The following is a 15,472-nucleotide window of genomic DNA, read 5'->3' as shown; positions in this document are numbered from 1 at the left end:
GGTATTAAAATCCACGGAGAAGAAATAAAAACTTTGAGGTTTGCCGATGACATTGTAATTCTGTCAGAGACAGCAAAGGACTTGGAAGAGCAGTTGAACGGAATGGATGGTGTCTTGAAGGGAGGATGCAAGATGAACATCAACAAAAGCAAAACGAGGATAATGGAATGTAGACGAATTAAGTCGGGTGATGTTGAGGGTATTAGATTAGGAAATGAGACACTTAAAGTAGTAAAGGAGTTTTGCTATTTGGGGAGCAAAATAACTGATGATGGTCGAAGTAGAGAGGATATAAAATGTAGACTGGCAATGGCAAGGAAATCGTTTCTGAAGAAGAGAAATTTGTTAACATCGAGTATAGATTTAAGTGTCAGGAAGTCATTCCTGAAAGTATTTGTATGGAGTGTAGCCATGTATGGAAGTGAAACATGGACGGTAAATAGTTTGGACAAGAAGAGAATAGAAGCTTTTTAAATGTGGTGCTACAGAAGAATGCTGAAGATTAGATGGGTAGATCACATAACTAATGAGGAGGTACTGAATAGGATTGGGGAGAAGAGGAGTTTATGGCACAACTTGACCAGAAGAAGGGACCGGTTGGTAGGACATGTTCTGAGGCATCAAGGGATCACCAATTTAGTATTGGAGGGCAGCGTGGAAGGTAAAAATCGTAGGGGGAGACCAAGAGATGAATACACTAAGCAGATTCAGAAGGATGTAGGTTGCAGTAGGTACTGGGAGATGAAGAAGCTTGTACAGGATAGAGTAGCATGGAGAGCTGCATCAAACCAGTCTCAGGACTAAAGACCACAACAACAACAACAACATATACATAAATGATTTGGTGGACAGGGTGGGCAAAAATCTACGGTTGTTTGCTGATGATGCTGTGGTGTACAGTAAGGTGTTGAAGTTGAGTGACTGTAGGAGGATACAAGATGACTTAGACAAAATTTCTAGTTGGTGTGATGAATGACAGCTAGCTCTAAATGTGGAAAAATGTAAGTTAATGTGGATGAGTAGGAAGAACAAACCTGTAATGTTCAGGTGCAGCATTAGTAGTGTCCTGCTTGACACAGTCACATCATTTAAATATCTGGCCATAACACTGCGAAGTGATACGAAATGGAATGAGCATATGAGGACTGTGGTAGGGAAGATGAATGGTTGACTTCGGTGTATTGGGAAAGTTCTAGGAAAGCATGTTCATCTGTAAAGTAGATTTTATAAGATGCTAGTGCAACCTAGTCTCGAGTACTGCTTGTGTGTTCAGAATCCACACCAGGACAGATTAAAGGAAAATATCAAAACAGTTCAGAGGCAGGTTGCTAGATTTTGTTACTGGTAGGTTAGAATAATATGCAAGTATTGTGGAGATGCTTAAGGAGCTCAAAAGAGAATCCCCTGAGGGAAGGCAACATTCTTTTCAAGGAACACTACTGAGAAAATGTGGAGAACTAGAATTTGGAGCTGATTGCAGAATGATTCAACTGCTGGCAACATACTTTGCACATAAAGACCACAGAGATAAGATCTGACAAACTAAGGCTCATTTGGAGGCACATAGACACTTATTTTTGCATCGCTCTGTTTACTAGGGGAACAGGAAAGGAAATAACTACCGTAGTAGTGGTACGAGGTACCCTCCATCGTGCACTGTATAGTGGATAGTGGAATGTGTATGAAGGTGTATTTGTAGATGTGATACTGAAGTCAGTATGACTGTGTTAGTTGAACAAGCCTGCATCCTCTCTTACAGAGAAAAACTTGTTTATTTTTGAATGTATCTTATGGACTTTAAACTGCAAAACCAAGCAAGCATAAAATATTCAAACGTGAAAAAATCTTTCCTGTAAGACAATTAAGTTCACCTAAGGTCAATGAAAGAAGGTATGAAAAGTAAAAATGTTTCAATATCCAAGCAATTCCAACAGTGGAAATGTCCTATTCTAAAGCCCATTGTTGGAGCATTTGATGTCAGGGTAAGCAGTGTTTTATGCAAGAAAACATATGTGCTCTGTTTTACTACAATGAAAAGCTGGGCTATTATTTTGTTCCAAGACTTCCTTACCTCCAAATATGATTAATTATATTATTATTGAGTTCCTGATGTAAATCCACAACAATAATGTTTGTTTCACCTACAAGCAAAACTTAAGAACTATTTGCAGGTACATATACTGAAGAAAACGTAATTTTTGACCTCAAGCAGTTTATTGTGAATGACTTGACACTCATTCTTCCACCAATTTGTATCTTAAAGATTAAGCATTAAATGTCCTGGTAAATGTGGATAAAAACCCAAAATTTCTTAATGAGAGTGTAGCAAGATTTGCAGGTATTTACTTTACACAGTGTTCTAACTACTTTCATCTGCTCAATAACTACTTTGTATTCTTTACGTGAATTGTCTGGAAAGATACTCTTGTAAGATTACAGGCAACAAAAACAAACAAAATAATCTAAAACTGTTGTCTTTATGTCAGCAAAATGAGAGACGCTTCTAAGAGTAACATATGCGTAACTGGTCTTGATTAATTTATGGTGTGTTGAGTCCATGTTAACTTTTTATCCAACTGGATCACAAGAAATTGTACATAAATGTTTCATTTAGAGTACGACCATTAATATCTCCCTCTGGTGCTAGCAGGTCATTTTTGCTGTTGAATTATTCTGTTGATTATTTGTTTCATCAATAGTGTTTCTGTTAAATACAAATCTCAGTAGTTGTACAATGAACTACAGTCCAGGGAACTTTTTAATTTGTTTGCCAGCATTTATTTTTCACTGGTTTCCATTTATTAGATGGTATGTTGAATATGAAAAAACAACTGAAAGAAAGTAGAACATATGATACAGCAGAAATAAAACATAGTTCATTGTTCATAGATAACATCTTGCTAACACAGATTTCTGAGAGGCATTTTGGCACTATGCTACATTGTTGACTAGTAACCAAGATGTGGTTATAATGGGGACTCTTCACAATATGAGACTGCACTGATGAACATGTAAATATCATCTATCATAAGGAACATAAAAATCTAGAGTAAGACAAAAAAGAGTTATAGAGTCAGAATATTTTCTTCAGAAAATTTGGAAAGGAAACAATAGAATCTCTTTTGATAAAACATATTTGTGTATACATATAAGTAACACTTACGTAAAATCTGTGGCAAATACTCATTGTAGACCACATGTTGGTATTCAGCAATAAAAATTCGGCGGGCCTCTTGGTATATCTTCTCATCATTCCAGTGGGGGTTCATGGAATACAATTTGTGAGCTATTCTGTTGTGTTCTCGTAAAAATACAATTTGAAGTGCTGACAGCTGGGTATTTTGATTCACTCGACCATCACCTGGTTAAACAGTTTCATCACACACTAATCAATGTACATAGAGCCTCGACAGAATCGTAGCCAGTGCAATTAAGTTAGTGTAGAGTGTGATAGCTTAGTAAAATGTACTTAGCTCTACATTACCAATGGTAAACACTGGGAAAGAAATTTTAAACTGCCACTAATTCAAAGGAAATTTTAAATACATGAAATGCATTGATAAAGTAAGTTTCAGTGGCTGATAAAGAAAACAAAAACATCTAAATAAGCAATATTTATTGGAATATTTACATAAATTCATCGGTTACTTCTCAGCACAGTCACCACCGTCAAGGCACGTATAGTAATGGAGCACCATCAATTGTATGCCCACGTTATAGAAATCTGCCGCCAACATCCAGGGCCATAAAGTCTGTACTTCAGCATCATTGTGGAAATGTTTCTCTACCAAAAATGTTTCACGAGATGGAAGAGATGAAAGTCACTTCGGACACGTCTGGGGTTGTAGGGTTAACGATCGAAGATCTCTCATCTAAACTGATTCCATATATTTTGTGTGCTATTGACTGTGTGGGGTGTTGCACAGTCAGGCACAAGCATAATACCTCTTGTCAACATATGACATCTCTTGTTCTGGATCACCCTCCTCAGAGTTTTCAATGTCTTATAATACGAGTCAGCATTTACGGCATCCCATCATGATAAAAACTCACACAGGAGGACACCACATTGATCCGAGAAGCCGCTGCACATTATTTGTTTGACAGAGAGTGTCTGCTTGAATTTGGCCTCGGCTGGTGAACCACTATGCTACAAATGCACAGACTGTTTTATTTCTGGTGTGGAATTTGACACCCACGTTTTATCCCGAGTCAGAACATGGTCAAAAACTCCTCATTTTCAGTGTACCACTGTAAGAATGCCAATGCTGTGACCAGATATTTGATTTTGTGCTCCTCTGTCAGTTGTCTTAGCACCTATCTTGCACACACTTTGTGAAAACCAAGCCACTGAGAAACAATTTTGCTTGGCATTCATTGTTGCTGTTGTAGGATGTCCTCCTGATGGATACTGTGCCAGATTCTGTCCAGTTGTCGTGTCAGATCCTCCAAAACCTGAGCGCGTTCGAGGGCCCTTCCATAATTCTCCAAATGTTCTCAATTGGTGGGAGTCCCACTGACCTTGCTGGGCAAGGTAAGCTTTGGCAAGTACGAAGGCAAGCAGTAGAAACTCTCGCCACGTGTAGGCAGTCATTATCTTGCTGAAATGTAAGCCCAGGATGGCTTGCCGTGAGAGGCAACCAAACAGGGCATAGAATATTGTCGAAATACCACTGTGCTGTAGGGGTTCCACAGATGGAAATGAAAGGAGTCCTGCAACGTAATGAAACGACACGTCAGACCGTCACTCCTGGTTGTCAGGCCACATAGTGGCTGACTGTCAGATTGATATCCCATTGCTGCACAGGGCATCTCCTCACACATCTTCGCTAGTCATCGGTGCTCAATTTGAAGTAGGTTTCATCACTGAAGACAATTCTACTCCAGTCAATGACACGTATGGGGATATCCCAGACAGTGGTGGGATACCGACCTGACTATCGCTCACCGTACAGCCTGACAGTCGGGAGTGATGGTTTGGGGTGCCATTTTTTTCACGGCTGGATGCCTTTCGTTCTCAAACGCAGCACCACGATAGCACAGTGGTACACTTATTATATTCTAAATCCCATTTTGCTGCACTTCATGGCAAGCACTCTCGGGCTCGCATCTCAACAAGATATTGCCTGCCCTTATATGGCGAGACATGCTACTGTTTGTCTAAATGCTTGCAAGTCCCCACATTGGCCAGCAAGGTTGCTGGAGCTCTCCTCAACTGAGAACGTATGGAGCATTAAGGGTAGGATTCTCTAACCATCTTGGGATTTTGATGATGCATCCATTGCACAGAACATAGCATGATATACCTCAGAAGGACATCCAACAACTCTGTTAATCACTATCAAGCCCAATAAATGCTTGCATAAGGACCAGGGGTGTGCCAATGTATCACTGACTTGACCAGTTTGTGATGCTCTTCCTACTGAATAAACCATTCAATTTTTCTGAAATTGTAATAACTTGTTTGTTCATACATGTACATCACCTCTACTGATTTCTGTCCCATTTGAATAATTCCTTTGTGTTGTGTCCTTTTCTTGTCTCAAGAGTGTTCTTTCTCTGTGTATTGCTCCAAAAATTTTTCTGAGGGTTTAACATTCTATTTTTTCTGTCTCTCTGATACCTGATGCTCTAATTGTGGTTCTTTATGATGCGTAGTGGACTTTAGGTAGTACAGTTGTTTTGTATTGCACGAGTTTGGTCTGTCTTGATACGTTTCTTTTATCGTAGTGCACCTATGTGAGTCTGTAAACTTTCTGATGTTTTTTGGTTCTTAGTATGATTAATGCCTTGCTTGATCCTCCTATTTGCATATATTCCCCTAGATACTTCAATTCACCTGCTCTTTTAAACTTTAAAATATATATACTTCTGCACACATTAAAACCAATTCTAGAAACATTTATTTCTGATGTTATATTGGTACCTCAAAAACATGGTTTTTGAAAGAAACAGCCGCTTCTTGAAGTGATGAAAATCACTGTCCACATGTGCTTTTTTCCTGTGTTGATGAAAAAGAAGGCATTAAGGCAATAAATGAGGCAAAATCAGGAAATGAGGCATTAATTCAGTGTTTTTCTCTTTCAAATACTCTATTGTTTGACATGTATGACAACTGACATGTTAGCAATGCAGAATGATGTAAGTTTTCTCCCTGATTTCATCAATAACTTGTTGAAAATAAATTATTGTGTAGCATTCAGTATAACTGTTTTCCAGTCCTTTAAATCAATGATCATGACATGCCCAGTGTGACCAAAGTAACAAGATATCATTTTCTTTGAAGTGTCTCACAAACAAACCATTTTTGTAGCCCTCAGTTAATCTTGGAACAGCCAAACATTTGTCTGGTATTTACTTTCTGGGATGTAAGAATATAGCCAAGTTTAAACTACTTTTGTGATGCTGTATGTGGATTTTTCATTTCCTTGGTTGGCTTATTTTTGTATTTGCCCAGCTCATATGGCCCTTTTTTCTTTAGCTCCAGTCAAATTATGCAGGATCCACCAGGAAAGATGTCTTTTCCATTTAAAAATATATGCAGAATCTAATATTCTATAATCTTCAGTTTGTTTAAGGATGCTTATATCTCTCTGTATGCAGGAGACAGTCATCGATGAGTGACTCTAGGAGGATACAAGGTGACTTAAACAGAATTTATATTTTAATGATATCAATATAATAGAGGGAAACATTCCACGTGGGAAAAATTATATATAAAAACAAGGATGAGGTGACTTACCGAACGAAAGCGCTGGCAGGTCGATAGACACACAAACAAACACAAACATACACACAAAATTCTAGCTTTCGCAACAAACTGTTGCCTCGTCAGGAAAGAGGGAAGGAGAGGGAAAGATGAAAGGATGTGGGTTTTCATCTTTCCCTCTCCTTCCCTCTTTCCTGACGAGGCAACAGTTTGTTGCGAAACCTAGAATTTTGTGTGTATGTTTGTGTGTCTATCGACCTGCCAGCGCTTTCGTTCGGTAAGTCACCTCATCCTTGTTTTTATATAGAATTTATATTTTGTTTGATGTATGGAAGCTTGCTCTGAATGCTGAAAAATATAACTTATGCAGATGAGTTGGAAAAACAATACTGTAATTTTCACAGTAATGGAACTGTGCTGGTTGATGCAGTCAAGTCAATTAAATATCTAGGCATAATATTATAAAGCAATACAAAATGGAATGAGCAATTAAAGTCGGTAGCAGGGGAGACAGATGGTCAGCTTCAGTTTATTGAGAGAGTTTTAGGAAAATGTAGTTCATCTATAAAGGAGACAGTCTTGAGTGTTTCATGTTCCCTTCAGCTGAGATTAAAGGAAAACATTGAACCACTTCATAGGCATGCTGCTGCAGCTGTTATTCGTAGATTTGATCAACATACCACTGTTATGGACATACTTTGAGAACTCAAATGGGGATCATTGGTGTTAAGGTGATGTTCATTTCGATGAGCACTATTGATAAAATTGTCATTTGTGGTGACTGAAGAATGATTCTACTGCCACTAACATACATTTCATATAAGGACTGTAAGGAGAAGATAAGAGAAATTAGGGCTGATACAGACAATCGTTTTTTTCCTTGCTCCATTTGTGAGTTGGACAGGAAAGGGTACCCTCTGCAGTACACTGTATGGTTAATTTCTGAGTATGAATGCAGATGTAGATGTAAATGTAGATGCTGAGCCTCTTCAATTACAATGTATACAGAATCAATGTTTTTTGGTGCATCAACCAGTTATGGTCGACCAATATGAAATTTGTCACTGCAGATGCACAACTATGGCAAAATTCTATCAATAAATTGTAGAGTCTCTTCTAAAGGTGGCCAGTTGTCAGGAATTGAACAAAGCCAATTCAGACAATGTTGTTGAGCTAGGCCTTTATGAAAATTGTAAGAAACATCAAATAAAAATCTTCATAACACAGTTTCCTTAAAATCTCACTGTAAACAAACTACTCAGATAATTTCTGAGCTAACATTGTATTTGCAATAACAGATCATAAATTTTAAAACAGTAGTAAATTTACATCTCAGTAGTGCCATCTACCAGTCATTTATAAAAACTTAAATTGTGACACGGTGTCAGAAAGTTTGTGGGACACTTTTGTTTAATTATTGTTTATAGAACTTAATGTTAAGAAGGACTCTATGATGCTCACCAGCAAAAAAACAGGTTCCATTATTCGTAGGCAGGCTGCAAGACTGCATTGGAGAGTCATTCTGGGGCAACACCTTTCTGCCATCAGGAAGTTCCTGTGTCCTGAGCTGTCCTTTGTCGAATTCTCTTAACTGATCTGCTCGATCCTTGTCAGATCCGTATGTGAAAGAACAATCTAGTATATGATTATCAGTGTTAGTCTGGAACAAAAGGCGATGGTTATTAATATATACAAACAAGTAATGTTGAGTACAGAGATGATGCTAATAATAATGTCACTAAAAAGCAAATACTTGTATGGGCTGGGTAATGTACCAGATTATGTTCACAAAAAATGCACATAGTTAGCACATCCTTCACAACTGGAACTTTCCCCAGTGCTGTTCTTCTTCTTCTTCTTATTCTTCTTGCTGTACGGCTCCAATAGGGCTGTGGGCAGCCCCTTCAGGGATTGCATTTTCCTTTCCTCCTGTCAGAACCTCTTAATGCTTTCTCTCCTTCTCTGCTACTCTTTCTGAGACCTTCAATAGCCTCTTCTCTCATCTGCCCACTCGCGACTATTGTTTCCGTGTATCCTTCTCTGTTGTCAAACTACAGTATATCATTTGGCGTGTATTTGATACTCCAATTTTCCTTTCCCTCCACCTTGAGCCCCAATTCTAGCCAATTCTTCCAGGGTTCAATAACCCATCTGGATCCTTTCTTTCCTCTTGTTCTCCCTTTTGATCATTCTATCTGTATTCATCTATATAACATGTCCAGCAAGCCTTGTCTTTCCATTTGATTTCTTCTGATATGGTCCTCTTGTACCACATGGTTATAATTAAAGTGCAGCTACTCATGGAGGTCCAGTGTGGGCTGTAATTATCATATAGCAGTGAGACTTGACAGGTATGCTAATGCATTAATGTGGAAATGGTTTATACTGGAAAAAAATTAGTTCCAGTTTTGGCCACCCATTGTAAATCTGGCACTTTTATTTATTTATTTATTTCGTGTTCCATAGATCAATATGGGAACATATCCCTGGATATAGAACGAGTCAAGGTTTTTACAGATTATTGTTTTGTGCACAGATACATTGACCTTATCATTATATTAAAGAAACTGTGAAGTTAGCATATACCCTTACGTATTAGTTAAGATAGAGAACATCTGAAAGAATATACAGTCATACATAAATTTGGGTATTGTTCTTAAGTTATGCAGGTGTCATATACAGACATACATAAATTTGGGTATTTTATTAAGTTACACTGCACTTACAGAGTACGATTAATCAATTGTAGAGGTCACGCAGTAAGGTTTAAGCACGAACAAGAGATTCTATGCATTTTTGCTAAGAAATGCATCAATACTGTAACAAGATTCAGCTATCTGTGTGTTGGTATGACATCCACACTGTCATTTGACAGTCCATAATGCGAGTGAACAGTACGACATTGAGAAGAGAGACAGTGCACTGTTAGTTGAACTGTTTTATGTGAAATGTAGCAATTACAGTGGTGCATGGAGAGAGTACTGCCAACTGAAAGATTTGAGGAGAGACACAATGTTGTTGAATGGTTTAAAAGAAGATGATAATGAAATTAAGAAACACAGATGAGCTCAGTGTAGCACATGGAAGAGGATGGCATCCTATTGCGTTTGAAGTTATAGATGAGGTTGCTGTTGCTGTGAGCCATTGCACTCACTGTATGTGACCGTGTGTTGTGGATTCACGAGCGCACTTATTTTCACTCCTTTCCTCTTTGAAGAGAGTAAACCCAGAAGGCCTTTCAGGTGTACTAAGATATCCGCACATTATTCAGACCTCCTTGTACAGCACACGATTCCTGCTTTGTAAGAATGGAGCTCTGTGCAAAGTACTGTTTTCATGCAAGATGGGGCAACACATCATATTGCTCACCTGGTGAAAGATCTGCTTAATGCAACCTTCCACAAATGTATTATATTCAGAGGTTTTCTATATGCACGGCCTGCAAGACCACTTGATTTGAATCCATGTTAGTTTTGGCTTTGGGGATATCTGAAAGAATGCATTTACCAGGGACACATTCGGTCTCTACCTGATCTGAAGGCCAGTATACAGGAACACATGGCTCAGATTATACTAGAACTGCTGTGAGGAACAGCTGATCACACCATTTTATAGAAGCAGCATCTTGTCGATGTCTGCAGTGCTTGTACTGAACAAATTATGTAAGTGGTAGTTAATAATAAAACCAACATTATGCCTTTCTCTCATTTGATATTTTCTGCCTACAAGTCGATACTAATTCAATGCAAATGGAATTTGTATGCATTTTTCGCGCATTCACAGTGCCATATTTGTAGCTGGTGATCAAAACTGGAACTATTTTTCCAGTGTACATCAGTTCTGCATTACACTTTAGAATATCTATCAAGTTTCACTGCTGTACATTAATTACAGCCCAAAATGGACCCCTGTGGGTGGTTGCACTTTAATTACAACCACTAAGTACCAGTATATTCTGCTTGTGTCTTCACATCCAACTCTTGCCATTTCTTTTATGGCCTAGTATTTTCCTCAATATTTTTTTCTCTTCTCTCTCTAGCCAATCTGCGCTATTTCTTCTTAGTATTATCATCTCAGCCACATACAGAACCGCATTCCTCACCACTGCTTTGTAGTGTCTGATCTTCCTGTCTGCAGATACATTATTTCATCGTATATATTTCAGCCATGTACAGAATCTCATTGCTTACCAGTATCTTGTGGTGTCTGATCTTCTTGTCTTTAGGTGGCATTCCTTTTATTGTATATATCGCTAATCATACAGGCTGACCTCATCTTCATCATCCTGTCTATTAGTCTCTCATTGTTCCTATTTCTTGCTGTTATATACCTTCCCATGTATTTAATCTTGTCCACGTTTTGCACAGTGCCTTCTGGCATTTTCTGATCCACAGTAGTATTCAATGCCTCTGTCTTGTTGTAGCTGATCTTCAGTCCCACACTTCTGGCTATCTTGGTTCGGTTTTACAGATGTGCATTTGTGTCTTCTTCCATCTCACTTACTATTACTATGACATCTGCAAAAGCTAGGCAGAACTGTCATTTTCTCATTTACCTCTCTATACTGCCCGATCACTTTGTTCTGCGCTATACTGAACAAAATTGGTGATGATCCATCTCTCTGTTTGATACCAGTCTTCATCTCAGACTGTCTCTCTAGTGCTCCTCTCACCTTCGTCAGAATGTCTGTTATCAGTTCTTGTGTAGTGCTGTCTTGTCCTCTGTTCTTCAGGGTCCTCCTAAGAGCATGTTTGTCGATGGAGTCACGTGCTTTCATGAAGTTCGTAAAGGTTTCAGTTGCCCGAGGCTGCAGTCGTGTGTGTGATTTGTGTCAGTCGTGTGTGTGTGTGTGTGTGTGTGTGTGTGTGTGTGTGTGTGTGTGTGTGTGTGTGTGTGTGTGTGCGCGCGCGCACATATGTGTGTCTATTGTTGATGAAGGCCAATGGCCGAAAGCTTTAATTGTGAGAGTCTTTTTGTTGTGCCTATCTGCGACTCAGCATCTCTGCTGTATGGTGAGTAGCAATTTTCTTTCTCATAATACTGTTACTAACATCTTTGTTCTTTAGACATGTATGTTCCATCAGTTTTTTCAGGATAAATATCTGTTCTATGCATCCTCTTCCCTTGCTACACCCCCCTTTATAGTCTCCAATTGTACTTTCTACCTGTTCTTCTAATCTCTCGAGGAGGAGTTTTGACAGCATCTTGTAGCCGGCCTCTAGTAGTGATATTCTTCTGTAGTTGGCTGCAGTACCTCTCATCCCTCTTCTTATGTTTTAGCACTATGATCACATTCTTCCACCCTTCTATTACTCTAAAAGTAACTGAAGCAAGTTCTCTCTCAAATAACTCAACTCAGCAGCTCTCTCTCTCTCAATTTCTTTTAAGTAATGGAAAGAGTTCCTTTTATACTGTTCTTCAGTAGTACATTATACAGAATTCTTTATTACCACAAGATTGCCACGGCTTTAGCAAATATAAAAGTCTCTGTTAATCACTGCATTTGAGCACTTAGAGTCTCTCTTCAAAGTACTGAGTGACAGTGACATATCGCAGATCCTTTTCTAGGCCTCTCAAATGCATCTTATACGAGAAAAAGGCGAAAGAGAAAAGTATGTATGCTAATACTGGTTGAGAGACGCCAGTGGGTGAGTTCACCCATTTGGTGGGAAAGGGTTTTCTCCTCCTGCACACAATGAACCCTCTCCTGGCATGTGTGAGGGGTGTGTTAAGTGTATTTGTCGAGTGTAGGTGTCTGTAATGGGTGTGTGCAGTGTGATGTTATTTTAGTGTCGAATGATGGTGAGAGAAGGCAGATTGCGAAACACGGAGCCAGCGCGCATCCTACTCCTCTCGAGTGCCACTGAGGGGGCCGCCGGGCTTAACGGTCCCCTCTGACGGGCGGATCACCGCTGTCAGTGTCACGTGCCCCCACCCCCTGACACACTGTGGAGAGGTTTAGAATTTAACCGAGAACACTGGCAAAAAGTCTGGCGATTGGGAACTTCACACCAATACATTTCCTGCTAGAATTTTCCGGCCAAATACTAGCAGTAGTAATTTTGCCCACCACCAGGATTTCAGCCAGCAACAATCTAGCACCTTTGCTCAGCTATGGAGGCAGATAAGATGAGACATAAGTGGCCATGACATTCTTATTCACTAGCCAAAATAGGTGTCAGAAGGGCATACCAAAGCAGTGGATAAGGTCTTACCTGGAAGACAGGCCACAATCATATAAACACGTGTCGATCCAAAAGAAAATGTCATTTTAAAAACAATACATTTATCCAATAAATCACTGATTAAGTATGGTGTACCACAAGGGTTTTATACTAGGAGCTCTTTACATTGATGATGTCAACTTACTGAAGCAGAAAAAAAAATTTTATTTGCAGATGACATCAATATTTTATTTATGGCTGCAGGGATCAGCAGATGACATTTCAATCAGTGTGACTACTAAATGGTTTCGACAAGCTATTAGAGATTCATGCAGGCTTTTGTTGTGAAAATTAGACACATACCATTGCTCTATATGTACATGTTGGGGACATCACTATTTGTTGAAAGACATGAAATTAATCAGGAAAATACGAAAAAAGGGTACATCACATAACTAATGAGGAGGTATTGAATAGAATTGAGGAGAAGAGGAGTTTGTGGCACAACTTGACTAGAAGAAGGGATCGGTTGGTAGGACATGTTCTGAGGCATCAGGGGATCACCAATTTAGTACTGGAGGGCAGCATGGAGGGTAAAAATCGTAGAGGGAGACCAAGAGACGAATACACTAAGCAGATTCAGAAGGATGTAGGTTGCAGTAAGTACTGGGAGATGAAGAAGCTTGTACAGGATATAGTAGCATGGAGAGCTGCATCAAACCAGTCTCAGGACTGAAGACCACAACAACAACAACGAAAGAAGTCCAGATATTTACAATCGTGCAAGACAGTGAGATAATCTTCATATTTTGTTTACAGCCATAAAATGATGCCAGAAGGAAACCTGTCAGATGGGGATGAAACTATGCAGCGAACATCCGAACAGAATAAAATCTATGACAGATGTAAAAAGTTTTGAGACACATAAGGGCATATCTACAGTACCACTTTAAATGAGAAACTCGACAATGTTTTATAACTGTATATATGAATTTCTTTAAACCTGTGAAACAGAATGTGCGAATGTAAATAAATGCTGTATAACCTTAGGTTTAAGTTGTCCAGTATCAAAGTATGCTATACTGTACATGATCCAGTGGACAGATAATAAATAATAAGTCAAAAACATAATACAAAGGTTTCAGTTTGGAACTGCAGGGGTTGGACTCAGTGATATGGGTCCTAAAAGATGGCACCACACCAGTGAAGATCTTGTGGGAAGTCGGTTAAGCAGCAGAAAGTGGATGCCAAAGTAGCCAAGACTGACCAGAATGTTCCTTCTACAATGTTGCAGAATATTCTACAAGAATGTAGAATCTTCCAGAAGGTTCAAGAATGTACTAGAATTTTCCAGAATGTTCAGCAATTTTTCAGGATGCTCAACCTTTTGTGGTGTGGTATGTTCCATCTCACAATGGTATATAGAGTAGCTGGAGAGATGTACATGTGAGTATATTTTTGGAAATCAGTTAGAGCAGAGCAAGGAAAAATGAAATAAATTTAAGTGGAAGTGAATTAATTAAGGTAGAGAACAATGTATAAAATGGAGTTTTAATGAATTAAATAATATTAGCATTTAACAGGATGATGGAATATAAAACAGGATGAGGTCTTACCAGCTATGAATAGAAAAGAAGGAAACAGAAAGAATGGCGAAGAAATGAAACAGACGAGGAAAGAGAAGCACATTTAGCTTTGCAAGAGAGGAGAATGAATAGAGTAAGAGAAAACTTAACAGATCAATGATGAGATGAAATTAGAGAAGAGGATCAAGTGAGAAACTCAGCAAGCAGATATAGAGAAACTGCTGAAGAAACAGGATTACAAAATTAACTAAGTAGAGTTATAGTGAGCAAATTTTGTGAAATGTAATGATCAATTTCTGTATTTAAAGGTTCATATTTAATTGGAGCTGGCTGGCTTTGTTTGAGCAAAGTGAGGGTAGCTCCATCTACATATATTAAAATCAACCCACCACTAATCACTGGCTTTTGTGTATGGTGCTATCGTTGGTTCCTGTGTTGAGCATTGAAGTGGTTTTGCCGTGTTTGTGGAGAAATGAGTGATTGAAGTAGTCAGTATCACATTGTGGTGGTCCCCAGGTCACTTTCTTTCTCCTTTGCATCAATGCATACTTCAAGGGAAAAGATTCAAGATTCATCTTGCCATATCCTAGCTATTGCCTGTAGCTACAGCAACCTGGTGACACCACAGAGCAGCAGGTTGCCACACTCCAGAAGCACAGGAATCTACCAACAGAGCCTCCCGTTGATTATGGGCATCAGTGATTTTTCCCAGCTGTTTTTGACTTCCAAGGCCTGCTGTCCAAGACTGAGTCTGTCTGGACTTAGACGTGAACTGATAAACAGTGTGTAGTGATTGAAGTCTAAACCCAGAAACATTTATTTCAATTGTTAGTGCATTTGACACACATTGCAGAAAGCATTTAGTCACTATCAATTATTAATCAGGAAGGTAATTTATTTGTGATCAGCTGAACTTGCTAATTAGCTGCATCTGCAGATATTTGCAGTGAATCAGTAATTTCATGCTAATTAAAATAAAGAGTTTATGGTTTTATCTCTACTTGGGAATCTTG

General features: G+C 38.9%; 1 protein-coding gene across 1 annotated transcript in view; it reads right to left on the bottom strand.

Annotated features, from left to right (window-relative positions):
• Nucleotides 1-15,472, bottom strand: part of LOC126210308 (peroxidase-like) — a 190,161-nt gene that overhangs the window by 60,161 nt on the left and 114,528 nt on the right. Inside the window, exons 7-8 of the mRNA XM_049939504.1 lie at nt 8,171-8,369; nt 3,164-3,361 (exon numbers count right to left, since the gene is read on the bottom strand). Of these exons, the coding sequence (XP_049795461.1) occupies nt 3,164-3,361; nt 8,171-8,369 (397 nt within the window). The remainder of the gene's footprint in view (nt 1-3,163; nt 3,362-8,170; nt 8,370-15,472) is intronic.

This window comes from Schistocerca nitens, chromosome 10 (assembly GCF_023898315.1).
Source record: "Schistocerca nitens isolate TAMUIC-IGC-003100 chromosome 10, iqSchNite1.1, whole genome shotgun sequence".
Classification (NCBI taxonomy): domain Eukaryota; kingdom Metazoa; phylum Arthropoda; class Insecta; order Orthoptera; family Acrididae; genus Schistocerca; species Schistocerca nitens.
This window is presented reverse-complemented; position numbering and strand designations above follow the sequence as displayed.